Source organism: Prunus mume, linkage group LG7 (genome assembly GCF_029339155.1).
Source record: "Prunus mume cultivar Tortuosa linkage group LG7, ASM2933915v1, whole genome shotgun sequence".
NCBI classification, from domain to species: Eukaryota; Viridiplantae; Streptophyta; class Magnoliopsida; order Rosales; family Rosaceae; genus Prunus; species Prunus mume.
The window spans coordinates 13132885-13160192 of NC_142704.1; the positions used below are offsets into that span (position 1 = coordinate 13132885).

The window sequence follows — 27308 nt, forward strand, 5'->3', positions numbered from 1 at the left end:
TTTAAATTGAAAGAAAAGTATTATAAATTGATGAGGGCTAAAATACGCAATTCATTCACATCACAAAAGAGAAGTGCCCCATGGGCAATGAATTCAAAATGGTGACGGTCTATAGAGATAACAATTGTGTTAACGAGTAATTCCTACAAAACAAATACTTATTTAATATAATGGACAATGTTAAAATGGTGCATATTGTTAACAATGTGTGTGTGTGGATTGCAACAAAATGCAAAATTCAGTAGATATATACGATTGTGGGCAATATACTTTATAATCCGGAAAGGACCAACTTTCATTTACTTTAACGTTCACCTAATAAGGAGTTCTCTTGTGGAGAAATGACTAACATTTTTTTTTTTTGGCTAATTAGATTTTAGATATTATGAGTTTTCTTGGTTTTTTTTTTCTTTCTCTTTAGTCTGGGGTGTTAGTTTATTTAGTATATGTTTCATTTTCTTGGAATTATGAAGACAAAAATTTGAGAGACTGAAGAGTTTTTAAATTTTATTATTTTGTTTAGTTTTTAAAGCTTGGACTGAATTTTCTAATGAATATCAGTTTTTATAGTCAATGAAAGTTTATTTTTTCTAGTATTAAAATAACGATATATACTAATAAAATTGTCTTTATATTTTTTCATGATAATATCAGTTAATTATGATTGAATCAAGAAAAATATTTCAATGTTTAGTTTAAGGTACATGTGAATTTATTCTAGGAGAAATATGTGTAAAAAGTGGATATTTCATGACCATGGTGAAGGCTTGCTTCTCTGTCAAGTCAACCTCATTTTGATCTCCCAACTTCCATTGAAAATCTCTAACCAAATTGGCCACAAAATATTCAACATGAAGTAGTGACACATTAATAGCAGGGCAAATCCTCCTCCCCGCACCAAAGGGCATCATTTGAATACCTCTAACTCCTTTGATATCAAACTTCACCTCTTGTTGACCAGTTTGTATGAATCTCTCTGGTCTAAACTCCATCGGTCTTTCCCACACATTTGGATCACGTGACATTTCTGCCACTGTAAAATTCAGCATTGCATCTTTTGGTATGTCATAACCATCCATTTGAATATCTTTCAAGACAGCCCGTGGCAAGATGAAATGGCTTGGTGGATGTCGACGTAGAGTTTCTAACACAACTGCCTTTAAATAAGGCATCGTTATTAAATCATCTTCTTCAATATCTTGTTTCGGTTTTACAACAGAGTTGATTTCATCTAATAGCTTCTTCTGTATGTCTTGGTTCTTCACTAAGTTGGCCATAACCCATTGTAATGTGGTGGTGGATGTATCGATTCCGCCTAGCAGAAACTCCGAACACAAACTTACCTTTTCATCATCCGTAAGCTTTTGTCCACCATCATCGGGGAGCTGAAGATCCATTAGACTATCAACATAAGAGAGAATACATTCTTCGTCTTCAAATTCATTGTTGACTTTTTTACTCATTAACCATTCATGACGTGGTTTTATGATTGAGAGAATGACACTTACTTGATTACGACAAATCTGTAAGAGTTCCTTCCACAACTTTCGAAACACGATCTTTGATATGGTCGGCATAAATTTTAGTTTGTTGAACCTAACAAAATTCAAAAGCAATGCTTGTTGCACGCTTTCAATATCTTTAATGGTTTTACCATCAAATTGGACTCCAAAACACATATAGGATAGTAAACCAAACATGACAAATTGAAAATTGTGCACCACATGGATGGCCTTGTTGCCAGATTCTGTTTCATCTAAGATCTTATCCTTTAAAAGATTATATGCCCATCTACGACCATGCGAATACGTTTTGAGTCGAGAAGGATGTATTATGGACATAAGATTTTGACGAAGGAGACGCCAAATTGGGTCATATGGTGCAGAGCTAACAATGCACTAGTTGCTAAAGAAGATTCGGGTGGTTTCGAAAGCAGCAGGGCGACCAACAAAGATTGTACCATTTCTCACACGTGCTCGATGAGCAGCTTCGTGGGTAGTGATGAAAATGGCAGGACGAGACCCGATATGGAAGAGTAACAATAGGCCATACTTGGAACTCAAATGGTGGAGAACGGGCTCAACATTAGAGAAGTTGCTAGAAGATTTGAGAAGCCAATAGATGTTCCCTAAGATAGGTAAGGTTGGGGGACTTGGTGGTAGTCTTTTATTGCTTAGGAGCTTTAGTAGTGCAGTAAAAGAAATGTAGAGGCAAACAAAGGCAAGGAGAAGAAACCAAAACTCCATTTCGAAATGTATGTAAAAAGGAAATTTAATACATCTTCTAGGTGTTGCAGTTTGAAGGATATGTAAATATGTTATTTATATTTGCTACAAGTGGGGTTTAAAGATTGATGGTAGAATGTAAATGCAGTGTCCAGACATCAATCTAATTATGAACTGATGTCATTATTTGTTAGAAGGAAAAGAAACGAATGTCATTAGTAACTTCTCACTTATTAAGTCATAGTTGTTTTTTTCAAACTAGTTATTTATTAGGCCATAATCTATTCCCTATTTAGAATGAGTACTGCTATTTCAACCTCTTTATTCTATTTTCACACCCGCCATGTAAATTTGAAAATTAACAATCCTATCTTTCCACCCACTATTATTCCTAAAATACACTTTAATTATGAATTCAAGTAAATTCTCCACCCAATCACTTATGGACAGCTGTCAATCAATTTGAAACTTAAATAAGAAAATAAGAAAATTCATCTCAGCTACTCCTCTCTTGTCCCCCACCCCTGCGACTTAAACCCCGTCATTCTCTCATATCTCCCTCATTTCTCTCTCTTACTGTGTCTCTCATCTCTCCCACTTCTCCCCTGCTACTCGAACCACCTATTTTTCTCTCTCTACTCAGCGATCTCTCTCATCTCTCCCTCTCTTTCTCTCTCTTGGAGCCAACAACAATGGAGGACAACAACGTTGCGGACCTCTAGATATGATATCAGACACCTATTTAAATATATATTTTATAATTATTTTTTTCTTTTTGTGAAATGGTAGAATATGTGGGTTTGTGAGTTTAGGGTTTTTCACCTAAGTCCTTAGAAGTCATTTGACAAAGGGTTATTTGTCTTTAAAATTTTGAAGATAAGATGGGTGGGGAAATAGAACAGGTGGGTGGAAATAACAACACTCTTTAAATTTAGGCTTTTTAATGCAAATGGTCCTGAGGTTAATGAAATTATCACTTTTCGTCCTTATTTTATTTTATTTTTTTTGACATTAATGGTCCTTAAGGTTACTCTCTATACATCAAATTAGTCCCTATCGTTAACTCTGTCAAATATGTTGTTAGAGTGTTGACATGACACATATGTAGAGCCCACACATCCAATTATATAAAGCCAAGTGGATTTAAATAAAAGATATCATAAAAATTAAAATTCATAAAAAATTTAAGAAAAAGGAGATTAAAACTTCAATAAATAAAAAAATTGAAACCATCCATCCCCTTCCCCTACCGCTCTGTATCTCCCCTTTCTCTTTCTTTGTCTCCTCTTTTGCCCTCTTTCTCTATGTTCTCTCTAGAGCCGCAACACGACCCTCTCTCTCTCTCTCTCTCTCTCTCTCTCTCTCTCTCTCTCTTTCCAAGAAAGAATCAAGTAAAGAAGATGGCAGCAAATACAAAATTGGTCATGGGCATTGAGTTGAGTGAGAGCAGAAGAAAGGGCTCTTACACTGCCAAAAGTCTACCTAAAAATCAATTTAAAACTTCAATTTAAGAAACTAGGGTATGAGATTTAGGATTGGGGTGGGTTGCAGGTATGGTTGGTGGGTGGGTTGCAGTTGTTGGGGTTAGGGTTGGGGGGTGATTTGGGTCGTGGAAGAGAGAGACAGAGAGAGACATAGGGATGACTGCGATTTTTTTTAATTGAAGTTTTATTAATCTCATTTATCTAGATTTTAATTTCTATGGTATCTTTTATTCAAAATTCACTTTGTTTTACATAATTGGATGTGTGAGCTCCATATATGTGCCATGTCAGCACTTTAACATAAAATTTATGGAAGCTAATGATATGGACCAATTTGATGTACAAAGAGTAACTTTAAGGACTATTAATGTCACAAAAAAAAAAAAAAATTAAGGACGAAGGGTGATAATTTTGCTAACCTGAGGGACCATCTGCGATAAAAATCCTGGACTTTATATTAAATTTAGAAAATACAATTGAGTAGTACTAGAGACAACAACATATTACACAAATTCTAAAATTACAATTGATGTGACAATGTTTCATTTATTTCAAGTATGGGCTCACTCTAACCTTCGTTATTCACAACGAATAAAAGTTGTAACATTAGTTGCTCACCAAAATTTGGTGTAATAAGTTTGTATCTCGAGTATTATTGAATACAATTATATACAAATGTAAAACAACGTAGTTTTTTAAATAAGTACAAGACAAACACAAAAAATGTCAATAGAGAATCCCAATTCAAATAATGAAGTTAAAAATCCAACTAATTAAGTAAGTGATTATTTTCATAAGTGAACATATTGTGATCACTCCAACCCCTAACTATGATCGAATGGAACTTAAAAACTATATCACATGGTACCCTAATGTTATTAATTTTGAAGCACAAGTGTCTATTAAGATAATTTATTTTTCATTTAAGAATTTGACAAAATTGTACAAATTTTAAAAAATAATAATAATGTTAGGATTTGATTAGACATAGGAAACAATGAAATAATTAAATTTTATATGTATGAATAAAGTACAAAATAGGATGAGAAAGCTTAAGGAAAAATTAGGAAAATGATGGAGGACCTACGTTGTCATACTAATGTCGTAAATCATTCAACATAAATAAGAGCACTTCCACTTATTTATCATGGCAAAGAGTAAGGGCAAGGCAAAGGCTGTTACTATTCACGTGAACAGTGGTAGTCCTTGCAAAAGGCTTGTTGTGTTTCTACCCATTGCCATGGCAAAAGGCAAATACTATTCACTTTATTATTATTATTTTTAAACATCTTTTCTTTGGATCAAATAGGAAAATTTCATTCATCACTATCACCAAACAAATGATTTTTTTTTAAAAACTTAAACGATTAATTTGGAGAAGATTTTTGGTTGCCACGTGTCAATATTTATTATAAAATTCATATCTCAAATTTCAAATAAGATTTTCACTCTCTAAAATTGCGCCACGTGTCATTTCTATCTCCAAAATCCCTTTATAAAACCAGAGGCTTAACTTAGACCTCTCACACCATATCCTCTCTATCCTTTCATTTCTCATATTTTAGATTTCATAGTACACTCTCAACGTCGAACATGAGGAGATGCTTAGAGAGGCAAGAGCAAGAAATTAAAGAAAGAAGTAGACGAGCTGAAGAAGAAAGGGAGGAGGAAGAAGATGATGAACAAGTTGCCATGACAATGGATATGCTTGATCTATCAAGCCAAGGCCACCACTATGGATCACAAGTTGGCCGGGGCCAGAACGTGGACTGATATAGGCATTCTATAAGAATATTTTGGAAATTCACTTTATCCCAAATTTGTTGTACTCTACTTAATTTTCGAGGTGATATAGAATACAGCCCCATTTGTTCAATAAAATTATGCATGATGTTTGCAATTACGATGCATACTTCATTCAGAAATGTGATGCTACTGGGTTTTGGGGCTTCTTTCGAGCAAAAGCTTACAGTTTCTTTACAAATGTCTTTGGCGTTTGACACATCTGTAGACCAGTGGATGAGATTACTAGGATGGGAAATCCACTATCCTAGAGAGCTTGGTCAAATTCTGTGATGCAATCAAAACTCTTACACAAGGGATTACCTTTACAAACCTATGTATAGGAACTTCCAAAAGCTTCTACAAAAAGCCGAAGCTCGAGGTTTCCCATGATTGGAAGCATTGATCTGTATGCACTGGCAATGGAAGAATTGCTCAACTGTCTGGTAAGAGATTATAAGAATAGGAAATGGCAAAAAAGTATTATTCTGGAAGCCATTGCATCATTCGATACATGGGTTAGGCATGTCTTTTTCGAGTTGTGGGATCTCAAAACGACCTCAACGTGCTCGGTCAATCTCCAGTGTTCAACGATGTTTTAAGAGGTCAAGCCTCTCAGATTACCTATGAAATCAACAATACCATCTACTGGAATGGGCACTACCTAGCAGATGGAATCAACCTGAGGTGGACGACATTCGTCAAAACAATTCTGCATCCTCGATCGGAGAAGGAAAAATCATTTGTTGCCTATCAAGAGGGTTATAGGAAAGATGTGGAAAAATTGCATTTGTTGCATTTAGAGCAATATAGTCTTAGTGGAGTTTGAGATAAAAGACCATCTCCAACACAACGTGGGACAAGGGCTCAAATTAAAAGATTTTTTACCTTGGCCAAATTATAGTATTGGAAATTTGAAAAAAATAGGACCTTAAATTTAATAAAACGGAAATTACAAATAATTTCTCAAAATCCATCTCCAAGAGTGGGCTACACATGAATTTTTCTCCACATATGAGAGCTACAAAACAAGGGGTTGTCCATGCCCCTCCGGCTTCACTACACAAAAAATTTTGAATTTTTTGTCAAAACGATGGCCCTTTGGCCAACTCAGGCTAAATATTTTTGGATAGGGCCTAAGGAAAAGCAAAGGAGATAACGGATGCTAAGTTCTCTCTTTGGCATGAAAGAAACTCTAGAATAGGCATTCTAACTAAGATTGCAAACGTTAGATCAAGCCATAAAAATACAAATAAACTCTTACAATATAGACTCTCAGAAAAGGAGATATGAAAACTACACAAAAAACCCAAAGAGTCAGCTAATTACCCAATATGTTTCGGTATTAGATATTTCCACAAGGACTTCATTGGTTTTATAATGATAGTGATGGAGATCTGACGCTAAGACATAATGATGGATGGATTCATAACAAAACGAAGATAAAAAGGGGAAAACTTATGTCAAAAATGGGGGAAGAGAGGAGCAGGGAGGAAGAGAGAATGGAAGGAAGAAGAGTGGGTCCTTCCCACCTCAAAGTATAGGAGTGTTTATTGGGGGAGATGAGGCTATGATTTAAAAAAATATATATATATGAGTGTTTTTTCGATAAGTGGTGAGCACTTATCTAATACAAGAGGTTTGAACTCGTATCAAGGGCAAAGGAAGTTCTTGGTCAATTACAATCTCATACACAGAAATAAAATCATTCCTTCATATGCAAGGCAAAATGCTCTAAACGATGAGCTACACCATTAGTAGTACATATGGGTAAAACCTTCCTTGTGTTAGCAAGCTCTTGGTATCCTCCACCACTTTCGGACCTATCATGGAGTGACTTTGAAGTGTTATAACAATTTGGAAAGCATCACTTTCAAAGACAACATTTTGAAAACCCCTTTCCATTACCAATACTGTACTTGTTCTTACAGCTTTTGAGCACTTTTGAAATCACTTTATAGATGACATTATAAAGAATGTCGGTCTCCACTGGGTCATCTATTAAATTCCTTAATTTCCTCATTGTTTTCCTCTAGAAACTTAATGGCCATCTTCATTGTTTTCCTCTAGAAACTTAATTTTGGTAATCAAACTTAAGATCTCTTTCAAGGAAATAAGGAATACCATGCTAGATAATGAAGCTATATCTTATTTGAGATAAAAGACCATCTCCAAGTGAGGGCCAATTCCTAAATTATAGCCTAAAATTCTCAAAATTCATCTCCAAGAGTAGGCTACACAAAAGGCTACAAAACAAGGGAGGACTACACAAAAGGTCAATGGCCCTTTGGCCAACTCAGGCTAAATATTTTGGATAGGAGCTAACGTCAAAGATGACGTCAGCTAGTTTATTTATTTAAGTTTTATAATTATAATAAATTTTAAAAAATAATTTTTTATTATAAATACCTATCTCATTCTTACATAATTTCTCACAACATCGTCATCATTTTTCATATTATCCTTCCTCAAATCCTTTTAGATAATTTCTCACAGTCTCTTCATTATTTTACAAACTATCCTTCATCTTTTTCCATTTAAATTAATTTTTAAGTTGTTTTAAGAACAAGAAAGAATAGTAATCACGTTTGATTAAATTTCCCAAAATATTTTTCTCTTCTAAAATGTGTTTTAAATAGTAGTTTGATTAAATTAACTAATAAGTTTACATAATACTAAAAACTATTAAAATATGAAATTTAGCCTTTGTTGCTGGAGATGTTTAAAATGTAGCATGACATTATTCCTTATAAAATTATTTTTTAAAGGACTAAATGTAGCCCTCTCCACCTGGTGATGGCCTAAATACCTTCTGTGATCTCCAACTAGAACCAAGTTCAGGTTTTGTTAAATGATCCAAAAAAAGGTTTGACTTATACTTTGACACAAGTGATATTAGAAATAAAAGAATCGGACATATGACTTCGAGTGCTAAGATAAGTACTTCTAAATCCAAAGTTGGATTTTTTATAAGAAAAAAATGAAGAAAACAATGCCACGTGGGTTAAAAAGGGCAGCAGCCAACCGGAGCAAAGTTGGTGGCTCATGGACTCATCGTAAACGTGGGTTGGGGCCCACACACCACACGCAAACGCATAGAAGAAATACTCACCCACATATCACCAAATTTATCTTTCTTTCACTCTTCTCATTCTTTGAATAAGAATTACACCCATTTTGCCTCTTCCAGAGCCTCAGAGAGAGACCGGGAAAGATGACTCGGGGAAAGCAGAAGATTGAAGCGCAAAAACGAAATGCGGAGAAGAATCAGAAGCAAAAAGGGTCTCAATTTGAGGCCAGAGCCGTTGCTCTCAAAATCACTTGTCCTATTTGCAAGGTCTATACCGCTCCTACCTACCTACCTATCATATCATTTGCACCTTGGTATTATCATCATCATGATCTTCTTGGTCTTTTTTTTTCCTGCATTTTTTCTGTTATGTTCCAATTTAGTTATGATGATTGATGATGAATTCTTAGTGTTACGAAACCAACCCATCAACCCAATTTTTTTTTTTTTTTGTTTTGTTTTGTGATATTTATATTTTGGAGCCCAACTTCTTGGTCTTGAAGTTATTTTTTTGATAGATTATACCAGAAAGGCCAAATCAACGATGAGTATTGTTTCATGTGTCAATTTGCTTGGTATATATGGGTTGATCAGTTTTCCCCTTACTTTGTTCTAGTTATTATTCTTTCTTTTTGTGTGAAAAAAGAAAGCGCTTGAAGTGACATGGTGCTAATTGCCGTGCACAGATTACAAAAGTAGAGAAAGTTTTGTATGAAGGTTCATAGTGAGATTTTATGTTCAAATAAGTGACTCTAGTTGTTGTTTCGATCTAGATGTGTAAGTCGGACGAAGCAAATACAGATTTATGTTTTTCACTTTGTGGTCATTCTAGTTTTATGGACCCTATGGAGTTTGCTAGTGTTCTTCCGGATCCAATTTGTATGATAGTTTTATTATTATTTTTTAGAACGAAAATTTATTACAGAAAGGAAAGGGAGTACATGACATGATGGACAAGAGGCTCACCAAAGACTGCTACAAAGTGAGAACAAAGAAACAGAGAAACCGAACACCCCAGAGCTCAATGAGCTGAACAATCCAGAATAATCATATTAAGGGGAACATCCTTGAGAAATTTAGACTTAAGGTGTTTTTTTATACAGATTAAGAAAGAAGTAATTTAGAGGCCAGGAAAACAGATAAGTTATATTTTATGGGATTTTGGCTTATACAGCACAATGATAGCGGACCAAGACTGTTCGTTGCAATATTCTTGTGTTTTTTGTATACATCAAGGATGGATCTGATGAAGTTTATGCCCCCTGATTTGTTGCAACTTCAATATCTAGGAACTGCCCTAATTTACCCCTTTGATTCCAAATTCCTTTCCTAAGTGAGACTTTTTTTCTAGTAGCTACAATGCTATTGCATATACAATCAGTTAAGTTTTACCTTGGTGGTGAGAATGTTTTGAGAATAAGATATGGTCCTTTTGACTGTGGTAGCCAAATTCTGCTATAAATATTGAGAACCTTTCAAATCAAGCTCTCGGTGATTGCTTCAGCTCGCAAATCCGGGAGAATATCCAAATACACCTTGTCTTTTAAATATCCAGTGGAAACATATTTTTTGGACTGTAAGTTGGAAACAAAGGATACCAAAACCTAGATGGAATCCATAATGAGATGTTTCTCTATGAATACCTCTGCCCTATTTCCACAAGCCAACAATTTTTGTCTGGGTAACAGCAACTCCCAAGTGCAACCTTGATGATGCAATTTGATAATGTCTTCCTCCATTGTCTCGATCCACTTGGGATCATTTAAATCAGGTTTTGTAGAGTTTCATTGTAGAGTTTGATTGGGTTGGAAGTAAACTGAAGTTAACCTAGAGGAGCTGGGATGATATGTGAGGGTGTAGAGATATGATGCTTGAGGGTAAAATTTAGATGGGACAATAGAGAAAGACAATGGTGTTGCGTAAGAATAAGAAGAGGTGGGCTATGGTCTTGGAGGACCACAACCTCCTCCCCCCTTCGCCTTCCACACTTTCCTTTTTTCAATATAATATATTTTTTTTCAATTTCAAGGATTGAGCATGTGTGTTTCATTTGTGTTTTTGTTCTAGCAATGCTAGTGGAGGGAACTTATGGGAGTAAAGTTGACATGAGAGATGACTGGAAACATAGGGTGGAAAAAAATCTTCATACAATAGAGGAGCCCAAAACGTTCTGATGTCCATTAACTTTTTACTTTCAAAAAATGACATAGCATGTGTTTTGGCAGTATTTTGAAAACCTATGAGAAACCGTATACCATGCTCATCAACCAATGAATGGAAGAGTACTAAACACCCCATTGTGAATACATCAACAAGTTGCCGTCCTGTCTTCACAAAAGGAGTGTAGATTACAGAAAAGTCTAGTTTCTCTTTGGAGTGTGAATCCACCTCAATGTGTTTAGCTTGTTCATGTTTGACTGGATTATTTTTAATGTTGATGACAACCTTGTTGTCATAATTTGTTGTCATAATATGATTTTACAGGTCCCTTGTGCACTAGGATTTTAGCCAAATTAACTCAAACCCGACTGGCTATTGGTCATGGCCCAAAACTGACCTCCTGGTGTCAAATTGGCAACCATTAACTTCTCTTTTCTGTGTCATGTTACCAAGGTTCCAACTACAAAAGAGGAGTAGTGCGATATTGGCCTCCTATTTGTGACTGAGCCAACCAATACATGTTTATATAGAATTCCACCTGTTGATGATCATCTCTGGAAAAAGAAACCCCTTTTCTGGTGCTAATTTTAAGTCCTCAGAATCCTGTAAACATCTTACATATGGGTTACTCAAGGTAAATTGATCACACTGAAAGGGGCTAGCGTATATCTGGTCAAGTATGAGACAAGTGCACTAGCTTCCTTACAAGTCTTTTTTAACGACCTTCGATCGGTGGCAGTGTTTTCTATGGTATCCTCCAACTTATGGTTTTGCTATCTCAGTAGGAGTTTCATCTGTTTACATTGCAACAATCTTGTCACTTGAAGTAGGACAAGGACCTTTTTGAGATGAAGATGCCCTGATTTGTTGCAACTTCAATATCTAGGAACTGCCCTAATTTACCCAAGTCTTTGATTCCAAATTCCTTTCCTAAGTGAGACTTTAGTTTCCTATTTCTTCAACTCTTCACCAGTAGCTACAATGCTATTGACATATACAATCAGTTAAGTCAATTTACCTTGGTGGTGAGAATGTTTTGAGAATAAGGTATGGTCCTTTTGACTGTGGTAGCCAAATTCTGCTATAAATATTGAGAACCTTTCAAATCAAGCTCTCGGTGATTGCTTCAGCTCACAAATCCAGGAGAATATCCAAATACACCTTGTCTTTTAAATATCCAGTGGAAACATATTTTTTCGGACTGTAAGTTGGAAACAAAGGATACCAAAACCTAGATGGAATCCATCTTGCCTACATGAGAAAAATGTTTCTCTATGAATACCTCTGCCCTATGTTTCATGTGCCACATGCAGCCAACAATCTCTTTGTCTGGGTAACAGTCAACTCCCAAGTGCAACTATGATGAAGTGCTTTGATTGTCTTCCTCCATTGTCTCGATCCACTTGGGATCATTCAAATCATCCTGTAGAGTTTCCTGTAGAGTTTGGGAAGTAAACTGAAGTTAACCTAGAGGAGCTGGGATGATATGGAGGGTGAGAGAAAATCTGAGGAAATAAAATTAGAGATTGGGAATTGTTGGACAATAGGAATTGTAGAAAATGGCCAAATACTTGAGAGGTTGGGAATTGTTGGACAAACATTGACTAGATATTGCATGCAAGGACCCCAGAGGACATCCTACTGATCAGTTATGTGCAGTTAGTACAGCACCCCCAGTATTAAACTGATGAATCCGTAGTAAACAAGAGAGATCTTATAACATGTAAAAGGCAACAATTCTTACCATCAGCAACCGCATATTATTTACGAGTATAAGATAGTTTTATGGATAATGGACAATATCTTCATATATTCTGCCCATTATCATATTGGGGACTTGGATTCTAGAATTTAACTGGGTGAGGATTGTGGACCATGTTATGATAGACTTGAAAGAGAGAGAAAACCTCACTTTTGTTTGTAAGCACATAAATTCAAGTTTTTTGAGAATAGCCATAAATAAATGTCACAGGGCATTGTTAGACCCATATAAATTAACAGGAGGACCCCACACATTAGAATTAACTAAGGGAAAGGGAACTGAATTTTGATCAATAGTAAGCATTCGAGCTTTGCAACTTGACAGATATCACGGTGAAGTTAGGTACCTCCAATTTAAAGGTCAATAAAGGAAACATTTTATTTAAAAGTGAGTAAGCAGGGTGTCCTGCAATGTCACTACCAGATCTCTTTGAAGGAAATGCAATTCTTTGACTTATGCAATTGAAAAAGTATCATTGGGTTTCCATTTTGGAAGAGCTGTTGCCTTAGAGTTAGCGACCTGTATATCATTGAAAGAGGTTTGCGATGCACTTAAGATAGTGGGTCTGTACCTAACTGAATGAAAGGATGTGGAAATAGTGGATGTCCCTTGATAAGACATACAATGTCGGATCTGTCTCAATTGGTCCTGATAGTTTATATGTGGAAACTTTGGCGGAAATGGACGAGGAGCAACCTAAGACGGTATATCCACCATAGTGGTATGGTGAGCTCAAGTTCATACCAAGACTTACTGAATGACCTCCATTTAAAGAATCCCCTCTACTTCCGTATAAAGGTTTTGCAGGGAGCTTCCTACATGTCTCTTGAGTATATCATCAGATTGTCTTTCACGTGCTTTTCAGCGTCATTGGCAATATGATTCTCTTGAGGGTGCACACAATAGAAGCTAGAGTGGAATGCCAGCTGTCTATCCTGTTTCTGTATAGAATTGCAACTATGTTATGTCATGTCACGTCATATGTGGGAATGGCCTGTGATTTAAAATTCTGAATGTGACTGGGTTTGTCACAATCTTTTGTCTACGCGGTATTACAAGTGTTTTTTATGATCTGTTAGGACTTGGAATGTGTATAGTTATGGTATGGAGACAATGCATGTTTAGCAAAAATTATCTGGGTTCTTTATTTATATATATATTTTGACAGTCTACTAAGCACCACATCGAATGAAATGTGTATTTTCAGGTGCAACTTGCAAATCCAAAGCAGCTTGGCGATCACTATGCTTCCAAACATCCCAGAGAAAAGCCTCCAGCTGAATCAGAATGACCCCTATCGCATGTGGAATACAGTATGACAATAAAAAACGAAGTAAAAAAAATCCTTTGCTGTGTTTTATGATGCGTATCAGAAAGTTTGTTATACATTGACTTGTGTTAAATCTCTCCAGCTCCCTTCGCGAACGTTGTATGACTATGAAGGATGATTGTTAATGTTGTCATATCTAGAGTTATGTGAGCTGTGAAATAAAATTTTTGTCCATTTTATACCATATGCCTTTAACCACCGCTAGCTTGAAGTTTCTACTGGGAGACAGAATGATACTAACAGAAACCAGAAATTTTGTGCTGTAGCCCCAGGTTGAGTATTTAATTCTCTCCCTTGTTAAAGATTTTTTGTGTCCCTTGGGGATGTATGTTACCAAATGAAAATTAGCCTCTTTCGAGCATTGTTGGTTTTAAAACCCCAATTGTTTTCAGGTGGCAAAACCTGTCAAGTTTTCAATATCTCTGGGCAACTTTGAATTTGACTGTTGTAGAAAAAGTTTGGTACCCTAATGACTAGTGTTCTATGTTTTGTTCTCTATTTTGAAGCCCACAATGAGAAAGAATCAGATATGCTGAGATTACTTGCACAATACTATGGCCGGATGAGATCTTTGAAACCATTGAGAACCAGCTACTCACTGGTCTAGCTGATAATCATCTTCCACAAGAGGAGAAGAGGCGTTTCGAAATTTATGTTATTGTGAAAGCTGACCAGGTTCTACTGATAGGATTTCAGATTTGCATAAACAGTCTGATCGGCCTTGCTACTCTTGTTTGTTTTGCGTTATAAACTCAAATATGTCACAATCCTTTATATATAGATCATTGATTAACAAAAGTCCAGCATGAGCAAGTGCTAGAAGAGGAGATCAAAAGTATCAAAGCGACAGAAAAGCACCAGAATTAGATAGTTACATCGTTTGATTCTGTATAAAGCTTGGAATATTGTGGTTAAGGATTTCCACAGCTATCAAATCCTTCAATACTAAACGCATAAGCGAAGTTAATGACACCAATTGGCTCATGGTCTATTGGTATTTCTTTTCATAATGTTCGGAGATGTTACAAGTTTGAATTGAGAAACATATTTAAATTAAATCTGGAAACAATTTGTTTTTGGATATGAATGCCATATCAAAATCGTGCGAAATTATTTTAAAATGTAGCGGTATTCATTACAGTGTGAACATAATCCTAGTAGGTTTAACTTGATAATGATCCTCCACAGGCTCCACAATCATCATCCTTTCAAGTTCCTGCTGAAATTTCTCCACCGCAAACAATGGCAAGCGTGTTAGTGCCAGAATCCCATTTTCTTGTTTGTTTTTGTGCTGAGCCTTAATTAGCATACAAGTTTATCCAGTTAAGGGATTTGGCAGGTCCAGCAAACACTGGCTATCCCCAACGAAATCGACCTCTCCAAAACCGACACGTGTTGCGTCATGGACTACAAAGTTCCCAGAGGTCGTCCTCGGATCACCATAAGAACTGCCAGCGATTTTATGTACTCTCCGCTCATTTTAGATTCTGCCGTGTTCACCAACTCCAACGCATATTCCAACGGATTTTCACACAAAAGTTGGACCGTTGAAACTTGAGATGTGAAGGCAAATGCATTGCCATCCCACAGGGAGACATCCACGTGGGTTCATGCCATTGCCACGTGCGCTTGCTACGCATGAAACGCAAGTAAATTGTTCGACTCTGTATCTCTTTGTGTTTTGATCATATTAGAAATTGAAACAATAGTTTGCTGGGTAGGAACAAATATAAAGAAAAAATTATAAATCTGATTACCTTTTCAATTTCTCATGCTCCTCCCTTCTTGGTTACCATCAATCTCAAAGACAATTTGTGAGCTTTTTAGTGTGAGATTGATTCTTAGGGTTACAATATAATATGAGAAAAGAGGGATGAGAGAAACTGAAAATAATGGATATGAATTGAAGGGAGATGGGGAAAACAGAGAAAAATATAGTGGTGGATTATTAAGAAATAGAAAGAACTAAGAGAGGGGCTGTTGCAAGCTGTGTAGGAAACGAAGAGCTTCTGTGGTTGCTTGACTCGTTGGCAACTGATGCAAACTCTTATTTTAATGAAGAATGAGGTAGCATTATCGTTCTGACCCACACCAAAAAAAAAAAAGAAAAAAAAAGAAAAAGGAAAAAAGGAACTCGAGTTTTTCTTGTTTGGCTGAAATTGTGTTTCCATTAGTTATAGATAACATAAATTGAGTGATATGAGAACATGTCTTCTTCAGGTCTAACTCATGTTACCAATTTAACAATTTCCCTTTTTTTCTGTCACTCGAATTAAGGCTACGAGCCGACACCAACCTTTCAATAATAATGAGAAAAGTGGAAAGAGCAAAACAAAGAAGTTAACAAGAAGAAATTGGATAAAAAGTTAAAAAAAAAAATTTTAAAAAAATTATGGCTCATTTGGAAGTACTTCTCTAAAAAATACTTCTGCTCATAAGCGCTTCTAGTAAACGCATTTTTACTATAAAAACGTTGAAATTTTCATAATTAATCTAAGTGATTCCTGAAAAAGCAAGCACTTAGAGTGCTTCTTCATTAAATAAAACATAAAAAATAAAAAAAATCTATAATTGATTTGGTGACAATGCTGCAATTTTTTATTTTTATTTTTATTTATTTTTTTCTCAAGGGGTCCAAGCTAAGGAGAGCGAATCACAAAGTATAAAGTAATATTAATGCCAAATGGGCAGAAGGGTCGATGGTCTGTATTGATTTTGTTTAATGTTGGATTACATCACCTTTTTCTCTATGTTTCCAGCATATATGATGGGATATTGGGTTAGAAATAATTAAACTTCATCCCATTGCTGCACAAACTGAGCTTTCAGAGCTAACCACATTTGGGAATGATTCAGAAAATACATATTAAAAAACTCTTGTTACAAAACTTGTGCAGTCTCATTCACTATAATCTCCAAGATCTTTTGATTTTTACACAATTCACCCTTCAATCTCCAATCTCCAATCTCCATTTGCAACTACAAAAATATAACCACTTTACATAAATAACACTTGCTCCAACACACTCTCTGCCAATGAGCACTTCCTGGTATTTTGTAACAGAGAAATGTATAGTAGTAGTAACCCCAGAACTCTCTGCCAAGAACTGCAAATAAACCCAACACCTAACTTTCCAAATCACAATTCTAACTTTCAGTTAGATCAAACAAATTTGTAAATTAGTATCCAACCTTCCATGCTCAAGCCAGCACAAGATGAACCCAAAAGGCATATTCAATTCTCAGAGTTAAAAATTAGTTTGATTGATAAGTTTATTCAAGAGAGTGGTCAGTAGGGCATCTCTCCTCTCAGCTCTGCTCTCTTCTCTCATCCTTCTCTGTTCTTCCCTCTCCCTCCAAGCCTGCTCCACCATTAACCTCTCCCTCTCCACCTTCTCCATCTTCTGCCGCCATTCCTGCTCAAACATCCGCCGCTCCTGCGCCCGCCTCTCCATCATTTCCCTCCACTCCATCTCCATCCTCTGCTGCTGCTGAAAAAACGCCTTAAGCATATCCTGGATACTGCTACTAGTCCCACTAGCAGCATTGGTTGCTTTTGGCATAATTACTCTTTCACCCTTCCTCTTCTTATCATCCTCATCCTCTTCATCTGGGTCCTCTGAGAACTCGTCCGAGGATCGGCCCGGCCTCAATTTCCTCTTCCCCATTTTCTTGGACCGGGCTGAACCCGTCTCGGATTCAAGAAGTAAGCGCTGCATATTATTTGCTCTTTCAGTAAACACTGCCTGCAATTCCTCAAAGAAGGGACACTCCCGCCCACTCTCCGGATCAGACGTCTCCTTCCCCTGAATAATTAGGGTTACTAACTATTGTTTGTTATGTGAATTTCAACCTAAACCCTGCCAAAACCCTAAAATAATTCAATTGGATATTTTTGTGGTACAGCGAATTCTGAAAATTCATACCTTGTAACGAATGAGGAGGTTCTTCCACTTGCATTTGCACTGCTCGGGGGTTCTGTTGAAGCCTCTCTCGACCATCTTAGAGCTCACTGCTTCCCACAGCGCCTTGCTGCGCTTCGCCAAATTGGAGTTCCTGATCTCCAGTTCTCCACGGATGGCGATCAGCTCCCTCGTCTCCTCTGGGGCCCACTGTCCTGACCCTCCCCCTGCAGGACTGGTCATCATCTTCTTCATCATCCCTGTTCCTCCACTTCCCATTCCCATTCCTATGCCCTCTTCCTCGTCTCCTCCTGCCCCATACATCTCTTCCCCACCCTACGACGTCGTTGCTTCTTTGCTCTCGGAACAGCAGTTTGGGTTTGCTCTTCGATTTGATTGGTACTTTCTTTCCCCGGCCAGACTTCACTATCTCTTAACTCTTATTTGTTTTAGAGCACTTCCACCAAGGCAAGGGCAAGGTAAAGGCTGTCCTGTCACTATTTATGTGAATAGTGATAGTATTTGCAATTTTATTTTCACCACTAAGTTAGGTAAGAACAATTACTATTCATATGAGATACGAAGAGATTAATTTGTATAGAATTTTTGGTGTGAGAAGTAAAGAATATACTAAGATTTATATAAGAAAAATCTGGAATTTTTTCAATTTTTTTGTCATTTTGTCTAGCAGTAGCTCGGACTCGTGGGACCCACCCCTTGCCCGGGTTGGACTTGGCACGATGGAGTTGGATTGTGGCTCTTGGGCCCTCTCCGGCCCGAGTTGATGACGTGCTAGAGTGCTGCTATTTCCACATATATCCTATTTCTCTACCATCTTTCTTCCCACACACCATGTAAATTTGAAATAGAACAATCTTTCCATACACCATTATTTCTAAAATAAAAAATTAAATTTAAACCCATAACATGAAGCATTCATTGGAAAAAACCCATGGGTTTATTAAAGATCAATTTAAATTCATAGTTTGGGTTTTTATTAAAAAAATTTGGGTTAATTACATTTTTGGTCATTGAGGTTTAGCTCAAAATCAAATTTAGTCACTGTGATTTCAATTTACCGATTCGTTCACTGTATTTGCAGCTATTAACAAATCAAGTCCAATGTCTCAATTCCGTCAGTTTCATTAATTAAAAAAATATTTCATATTAAGTTAAAAATTATTAACTTCAATATAAAATTAAGTATAATATATTTAAAACGAAATTAAGGTTTTTAACTGTAGATGTCCCTCAATTTTGCCTGGAGTTGTAATTAAGTCCTATCATCCAACTTTGTCAATTTGTCCGTCAAAATGAGGGTGTAAAAGCGTCCTTTCGGATTCTTCATCCATTATCGACCCCAACTCTACCTTCTTTATCCATCATCGACCCTAACAACCCCACCTCCATCTTCATAGCCTTCTCCACCACCCACAAAACTCCAATCCTGATTATGAGAGTGAGTTTTTCAAATACAAAAGTCATTCAAGCCATCCTGGTTATAAATGCTCAAAGAAATTGAAAGAGATGAAATTAAGAGCAGCTCTTTGGGTATGGTGCTTGTTAGATTGTTATTAGAAAGGTTAAGTTCGAGTAGACTTCGACAGTTCCCAAGGCTGTGGTATACTTGCCTCAAACCTATTACGCCCCATGTAGGGTTTTGTCAATGAAGTTAAGTTGCTTAGGGCTGATAGGATTGACCCAGAAAATCTGTTATTAGTCAAATACAATACCTGTAACGTTTGAAGCTTTCCAATTTTATTAGGGACACTACCACTGAAGTAGTTGTAGTCCATGGCAAGAACACTCAAGTTTACAAGATTTCCAATGCCGCCATGGATGCTACCGTGCATCAAATTTGCCCCCAAAGTAAGAGATTTTAGTTGGGTAGAAAGGTTGGCTATGGATCTTGGCAATTCCCCACCAAAATGATTTAGTGTCAAGACCTAAGACCTCTAGGCTAGTACAATTAGCCAAGAAGCTGATAAAATTCCAATCACTAGTTTTCCTACTGCCTAGGAAGGATAAGCAATCAGAGGCAAAACCCCAAAACTCAGAAACCCGCAAGCCTAATGCCACCATACAACCACCTAAGATCCACCCTAGCCTCACCTAAGACCATCCAGATTCTCTCTCTCTCTCTCTCTCTCTCTCTCTCTCTCTCTCTCTCTCTCTCTCTCTCTCTCTCTCTGTGCAAATTCAAAAATTGAAAAAGAAAAAAAAATCGAACACTTTGCATCTTTTGGGGTGGGGGTAGCAAGTGGGTTCTACTGGATTGGGAGATGGGGGTGGGTTGCAGTTGGGTTGAGATCTGGTTTTGAGGGGGTGGGATAAGGAGGAGGGAGGAATGGGTTGTGGGAAAGAAGGAGAGACAGAGAGGGAGAGCTGAGAGAGTGAAAGAGGGAGAGAGAGAGAGAGAGATTTGGATTTGTATTATTTATTTATTTAATGAAATATTATTTAATTATTTTTTTCACTTTTTTCAGTTTTTTTTTTCAATTTTTAAAATTTAAAATATTTTAATTAAGATGGACGGTTTTAGCCCTCAAATTAACGGACAAATTGACGGGAGGACTTAATTGGAACGGATGAGAAAGTTGGATGACCTAATTGCCTCAAAAAAAAGTTCGGGGACCCAATTGCAACTCGAGGTAAAGTTCAGAGACCTCTATAGTAAAAAACCCAAGAAATTAATATAATTAAAACTTAAATTATTAATAAATAAAAAAACAAACAAACGAACAAATAACATGCACCCATCCTTCCCGCTCTACCTATGTCACCCCTCTGCGATCTCTCAGAGCAACTTCATTGTCCAAGTCCACCATGAGAAATAGGAACTGCACCATTTGAATATGGAGGGTGAGGTCGAAGTCAAAGAGGGGTGTCTTCTTGTTTGGGCCTAATTTGGCACACCTAGTCCAATATCAAAAAGCCTATGTCAATTTTGGACAGCCACCATCGCTCTCGTTATGATTGGGCCAAAAACCTGCATGCCCAGGCCAGGACCTGTTGACCCACGAAAATAAACTTGGGCTTCGGAAAACAGAGAAAAGAAATCAGCCCACAAGTTCCAAAACGCAAACATGGGCATGGCACAATCAAATGAAAAGGAGAACCCAAAACAGAGGCAACCCACGTGGTTACCTAGCTTTGAAAAGTCAGCAATTTCAACTGGGTTGATGGGGAATTAATGAAAACAAGTTTTAAACAGGCAAAAGTCTCCAGCCTTTTTCAGACAAAAGAAGATTGAAACCCTTTTTCTATATTCAGAAAAATTCTACTCCAGAGCAGATGCCATTTTCAAGAGATAAGCAGGCTATATTTTCTAAAAAAGAGATAAGTAGGGTGTAGGGAGTTGTTCATATGGAAAATCAAACTAACCATCACGGCAGTTTGAACTCTTACAGAGAACAGTTAGAATTAAAGGAGGGTTAGATTTTCTTTCCAGAAAAACAGACAAGTGATTGCTTTAGAACTGACTGTTAATGGTTTACTTGCCAGAATAAGACAACTTCCCTTTTCTTTAACACTTAAAAATAAAGATCTTGTTTTTTTTTTTAGAAAAATCTGCCGCCCATTTTAAAGATTAAAAATCTCACTCTAGCATTTTCTATAAATATGAGAGGAGATGAAAAGATCAAGGACGGCTAAAAAAAAAAAATCAAAAACAAAAACTCAAAATGATCACTTGATCTCAAAAGCTTTCAAAATATTGAAAGCAACCAAAAAGCTCATTGAGCCACAAGAAATAAATCAGCTACAATTCAGAATCTCCAACTTCAATTCAGACTTAGAGAAATAAGCCATTCAAAACGAGGTTTCTCTCGTTACAAATTTGGTTCAGATAAGCCAAATCAAGCAGAGTTCAGGTTTTATAAATATGAAAACCTTAACAAATTTATGGAAAGCCCGATCAAGCGTAATGTATCGTAATGCGACTTAGTAATCATTAAGTTTAGCCACTTCGCCCCTTCCAGATTGAAGAGGTCACAATTTTGCCCGTTCAAAAAGTCTTCAAGGACTTGAAATAGATTAAAGCTCTGCCAAACTCGAACGTTGGCATCGATTTACAGCTGAAACTTAATAGTTGAAGGTGTTGATAGTTCAGTCCAGCACATGCATACCTAGTCCAGCCCTTATTAGAATCATCTATCCAGGCAGAAATGGAAGTCCAACCCACTTTTTGTCTTTTTTAGAGTTGGTTTTCCTTTTTAAGTTTTGTAAAAGGCGCTTCGCTAAAATTCACTATCTTATCATTTATTCTGGCCAGAGCTACCAGTTTTGTATTGTGAAAACTTGTGAAGTTCTCACCAGTCTGAGGCAAGAAAAGAACTTACTTAGGAGATATTCCTCACCCAAATTCACAATCGCTTGTTTAGAAATCAGTACTAGAAGTCTGCTATTTTCATTGCTAACAGTGGCACGCTCGCACACTAAAGAAAGTTGACTTGTTGACCAATCAATGGTTTTCGAGGTAATGGGGAACTTTACCCTAACATCATATGAACAAACATAAAACGGGTGAACATTAATTTTCACACATAGGGGTATTTTGGTCATTTTAGCCCAAAATTCAGAAACGATTTCATATGTGTTCATTGAGTCGACTAGTATAGTCCCACTTCAATTTCTTAAATGTCCTTTGAAAAAAAGAAAAGGGTTCTTAGATCTAGGTCCAAAATGATTAGTTGTCATTGGGTTTAGTCTACATGTTTTTGGTTTTAAATGTATGTCCTTTGACTTTTATTACTCTTTTTATTGTATTGATTTTACCCTTTGAGGTACATAAGGAAAACATTGAAAATCTAAATTTGAATGAATTATTTAATTGTAATTAAATTTCAGAATTTAAATTTGGAATTCTTTTATTGATAATATTTACCTAATATATGGGTAAAATACAAATTAATCAGTTAAAGTAAAGGCCCACATATTATACTAATCAATTAGGTAAGCACCCACATTAAATTATGTACCTAACATACAGGTAAATAGTGTTCTTATTAGCTACGAAAAAAACTAGTGATAAATCGTGTTACCTATAAGTCATGAACATAAATTAGAATACTACCTATAAGTTAGAAACATGAATTAGAAGACTACTTAGAAGTCAGATACAAAAATAGACAAATAAAATTGTATGTTACCTGTAATAAATGTATATTAAATACTATTATTTATTGTCTAAAGTATGAAAAAATAAATATATACCTATCCAATAGGCAATATGACAATATACCTACACCATAGGATAATTTATCTACAAGAGTATATACTATACCTCTACCATAGGGTGAACAAAAATAAAAATAATGGCATATAAATTCTCATCTTACTCATTTTAGACAATAAGGATATAATTAATAGGAACAAAAAAATTTAAATACAAATCAATTAAATGCAAAAGTTTGAATCAACATGTCAAAGATGGAATGGAATCTACGTGACAAACTAGTTAAGGGACTTGTATCAATAAACAATTATTTGAGGACTATACCCAATTATTGGTTGGATTTTTGGACCTCTATCAACTTTTCTATATAAAAAAATCACAAAATGTTACGTATAAGGGCATTTTTGTCCAACTTGAAATTAAACACACTTAATTCAATAGTCTCAATCCAAAATCACTTGATAAAATACCCATAATTATTCCTCATCATAATTTTTTTAGTCAAATTTAATGGGCTGCTTTCAAGACTTGGCTCTCTTTCAAACAGGTAGGAATGCTCCGGCCAATAAATGAATAAATAGGCGGGCTAACTGACTCTTCTCTGCCGTCTGGATAACGACCAAATACTTCTAAAAGAAGGATGTTCCACCGACTCTAAACTAACTGAATGAAGTCTAGATCCGTGGAATATTAAAGGGTTGGTTGCTCTTTTCACGATTGATTGATAAATTTATTATAAATGGTCAGAATGGTCAACGAATGGCACACAGTGTCTTGACAGGGCTGCATTTTCACTGAAATACTAAAGTCATTACACCTTATAAGTAATTTTACAAAGGCATAAATTTGTCTTTAAAATTTTGAAGATAAGGTAGGTGGGGTGTTGAAGGTTGGCGGGCGGGTGTGAAAATAGCAGTGTGTTGGTCCCAAATAAGAGCAATAATTGTACGTAGCATGTCTGTTTCTTAAAAAGATTGTACAAATTAATTAATGATGAGAAAAATGGGGTGAAATGTCTACTTTTCTTCTTCAGCAAATTTAAAGTGACACGATTAAATGACTCCACCGAGCCTGTTGTTGACTTTAGATCTCTAGTAAGTGAAACTTGGTGATAATTATACGTAATTGACTCGCACGTTGATTGTGTAACATGGAAAATTAAAGTGACACAAGTATTATAGAGTTCTGAGGCCGGTGGAAAGGGCGGTTCTAGAGAATCTCCAAAACGCTATAAATATATACCGTCTATCAATTGATGCCAAGCCACGAAAGCTCAAACACTTCTGTTTTTATTTTAAAGTTTCCAAAATTTTCTTTTGTAGTACTAGGTTTTTGAGCCCACTCACTTGTGCAATGATTTCCCCATCCGCCCTCCTATTTCAGGTGAACCGTTTGAAGCCAGAACTTATAACACCGGCGAAGCCAACACCTCATGAAACAAAGCTACTCTCAAATATTGATGACCAGGAAAGCCTTAGGTTTCAGGTTCCAGTCATAATGTCGTACAAGAACAATCCTTCAATGAAAGGAAACGATGCCGTTGAGGTGATCAGGGAAGCATTGAGTCGGGCACTCGTGTATTACTACCCTTTGGCTGGCAGGCTCAGGGAAGGACCTAATAGGAAGCTTATGGTGGAGTGCAACGGAGAAGGTGTCTTGTTCATGGAGGCTAATGCTGACGTCACGCTTGCGCAACTCGGGGACACCATTGCACCCCCTTCTCCATTCTTAGAGGAGTTTCTTTATAATGTTCCAGGCTCTGATGGGATTGTTGGTTGCCCTCTGTTGCTGATTCAGGTGAGTATTTGTTAGTTAACTGCATGTTAATTAATATCTGTTTTTGAATTTCTTGGTGGATCTTGGCCCTTCTATACAATGAAAGTTTCTGATTGCTGGAATTTACTTCCATGGAATCTTTGCCTCTTTATGGATTTGAAGTAGCTAGGTGAAGGTCCATTACTGTTAATTTGTACCATGTGAACTGTGTATCAAAAGTGTGTGTGGTCCCAAATAAAACCATCTACGGACTTCTAAGATTGTACAAATGGTGAGTACATATCAGGTGAGTTAAAACAAACTGTGATATATAAAAAATTAATAACAAAATATCTAGCTTCAGTTCTTAAGTATTTACAGCTGAGGAAGAAGCAGTAGGCGGCAGGCACAATGGAGGGAGGAGTGATGGTTGTAAGTAAAACACGGGTGTTCTCAAGTGGTGGCTTTTCACTTAATTCATAAATTAGTTTTTAATTTTTTTTGTCAAAATAAATAAATTGATGATTAGCACCTTATTTGGGACACATATTTGGTGTCTTAATTTTAATTAAAATCTGATGATGTGGTTGTGCCACCTTATTTGGGACACATATTTGGTGTCCCTAGCAGTACTCATATACAAGACCCTTGCTGAATCTATTATGCAGCAAAATATCTTGAGATAAAAAATTTCACTGAGAGTATGAAGGAAAAAGCCTAGTGATTAATTCAAGCTTCTACAATATACAGGTAACCCGTCTTTCATGTGGAGGTTTTATACTTGCATTGCGCCTAAATCACACAATGTGTGACGCAGCTGGGCTTGTCCAGTTCTTGAAAGCCGTTGGGGAGATGGCACAAGGTGCACAAGCGCCATCTACTACACCAGTGTGGGAGCGAGAGCTCTTGGGTGCTCGAGATCCACCACGAATTACGTGTGTGCATCATGAATATGAAGAAGGGATTGACGCTCAAGGCTCATTTCCAAGCACTAACAAGCCAAACATGGTCCAACGATCTTTCTATTTTGGGGCCAAGGAGATAAAGGCCATTCGGAATCATATTCCACCGCAGTTATCAACGTGCACTACATTTGATTTGATAACAGCTTGTTTGTGGAAATGCCGCACACTTGCACTTAGAATGAATCCAAAACAAGTTGTTCGCCTTTCATGCGTAGTCAGTGCAGTCGGTAAGCGCCACAATGTACGTCTTCCCTTGGGATATTATGGCAATGCAATTGCATTTTCTGCTGCAGTTTCAGAGGCTAAAGCTATATGTACAAATCCATTGGGATATGCGTTGGAGTTGGTAATGAAGGCAAAAGCTACAGTGAATGAAGAGTACATGAGAATCAGTTGCAGATCTTATGGAAATAAGAGGACGACTACCAAAATATCCATTGACAGGAAACTTCATAGTTTCCGATAATTCGCGTGCAGGTATTGGAGAGGTCAGTTTTGGTTGGGGCAAGCCGGTATTTGGTGGACCTGCGAAGGCCTTGAATTTGATTAGCTTCTATGTTCAACACAAATGCAATGATGAGGATGGGGTATTGGTACCAATATGCTTGCCATTATCGGACATGGAGAGATTTCAGCAGGAGCTCGAGAGGATGACTGGGGAGACTGTGCAAACTATGGAGGATATATATGACAGAAAATCAGCTAAGATCGTGTCTAGGATGTAACAAATTTTCTCAAATTTTAGATATCTAGTAGATGTCAATGGATTTCGGAATGTACCATATACATTACATGCAAAGGCTTATGTGTGTGTATATGCATTGCCGCTTTTCTCTTTTAAATGTATGCTTGAGCTTTATTCCAACAAAAACCATTGGTGTTGTAGTTGGATGACCATTTTTGGAGTGAAGTTAGCGAGATCAAACTTTCTCCACCGCTGGCCATCCGCCGATCAGCCGCGCCACTACCAATAGCAACCTGCAGGCTGAACGACGAAGGCCCTTCCCCAACTTACTGCCATGGAAATCTATCACTGCCAAATTCCTAAAGACTTATTGGCTTATTGCCCTTCGTATGAAGCCTATATTGCCATAGAGGATTCAATTTATTCTTCAATACCATAAACCCACCTCCTTTTAGATCCTCAATCTATTTCATTGAACCCTACATTGAGAGAAAGACATGATCAACCATGGCAATTATTAGGTCTACTAGATGATTATTCTCAAGCCTCCTTTTAATGTTCAAGGTTGTGTTGATAAATTATTAGGTAAAGATAGAGATATAAAAGATGGGGAAAAAAGGAAGATGATCCACAACCATGACAAGTAGTGGGGGTGGGCGGACTTGGCGAGGAAGGGTTGGGGCTATTTTTTTAAAATTTTATTCAAGTTTTATTTTTTATTCTTTTAAGTATGAAAATGTAAAAATAAACTTTAAATCTTTTTGGATAAAGAGTTTTATTTTCTTATAATAAAAATAAGACACATGGCAAGACCAATCATTTACTTAGATAGGAGTCACTGTCACAGCATGGTTAGTCCGCTTGGCACTCCTTTTTGAATAGCTTCCTTGCCGCAGTGATTGATTCCCACATTTCTTAGTACGGCTTTTGGAGTGGTTTTGTACCACTTGGGCTTTTGATGTGGTTTTACACCACTTGAGCTTTTGATGTGGTTTTATACTACTTGAGCTTT

General features: G+C 36.7%; 2 protein-coding genes, 2 long non-coding RNA genes and 1 pseudogene across 4 annotated transcripts; 2 read left to right on the forward strand and 3 right to left on the reverse strand.

Moving 5' to 3' along the window:
* Positions 1 to 695: 695 nt before the first annotated feature.
* Positions 696 to 2246, reverse strand: LOC103336765 (cytochrome P450 89A2 pseudogene; annotated as a pseudogene).
* A 6488-nt stretch (positions 2247 to 8734) lies between these two features.
* On the forward strand, positions 8735 to 14797 carry LOC103336712 (uncharacterized). Its single transcript, XR_016128551.1, has 3 exons — positions 8735 to 8875; positions 13691 to 14085; positions 14320 to 14797. It is a non-coding gene; the product is annotated as an uncharacterized LOC103336712 (long non-coding RNA).
* A 69-nt stretch (positions 14798 to 14866) lies between these two features.
* LOC148915519 (uncharacterized) lies at positions 14867 to 15928 on the reverse strand. Its single transcript, XR_016128552.1, has 2 exons — positions 15571 to 15928; positions 14867 to 15445 (listed from the first exon to the last, which is right to left on the reverse strand). It is a non-coding gene; the product is annotated as an uncharacterized LOC148915519 (long non-coding RNA).
* Positions 15929 to 16661: 733 nt separating this feature from the next.
* Positions 16662 to 18170, reverse strand: LOC103336713 (trihelix transcription factor GT-3b-like). Its single transcript, XM_089055836.1, has 2 exons — positions 17740 to 18170; positions 16662 to 17619 (listed from the first exon to the last, which is right to left on the reverse strand). The coding sequence occupies exons 1-2, from the start codon at positions 18037 to 18039 to the stop codon at positions 17062 to 17064; spliced, it is 858 nt and encodes a 285-aa protein (XP_088911962.1). The 5' UTR covers positions 18040 to 18170; the 3' UTR covers positions 16662 to 17061.
* A 5956-nt stretch (positions 18171 to 24126) lies between these two features.
* On the forward strand, positions 24127 to 26482 carry LOC103336714 (alcohol acyl transferase 1 allele GSd-like). The gene is given in 3 exon segments (XM_016795528.2): positions 24127 to 24688; positions 25397 to 25999; positions 26001 to 26482. Coding segments are annotated over 3 exon segments (1383 nt in total). The 5' UTR covers positions 24127 to 24244; the 3' UTR covers positions 26337 to 26482.
* The last annotated feature ends 826 nt before the right edge of the window (positions 26483 to 27308 follow it).

Coding starts and splice junctions, on each gene's coding strand:
- LOC103336713 (XM_089055836.1), bottom strand. CDS start 18,039: ATGTATGGGGCAGGAGGAGACGAGGAAGAGGGCATAGGAATGGGAATG. Junction 17,620..17,739: donor ACCTCCTCATTCGTTACAAG/GTATGAATTTTC, acceptor CTAATTATTCAG/GGGAAGGAGACGTCTGATCC.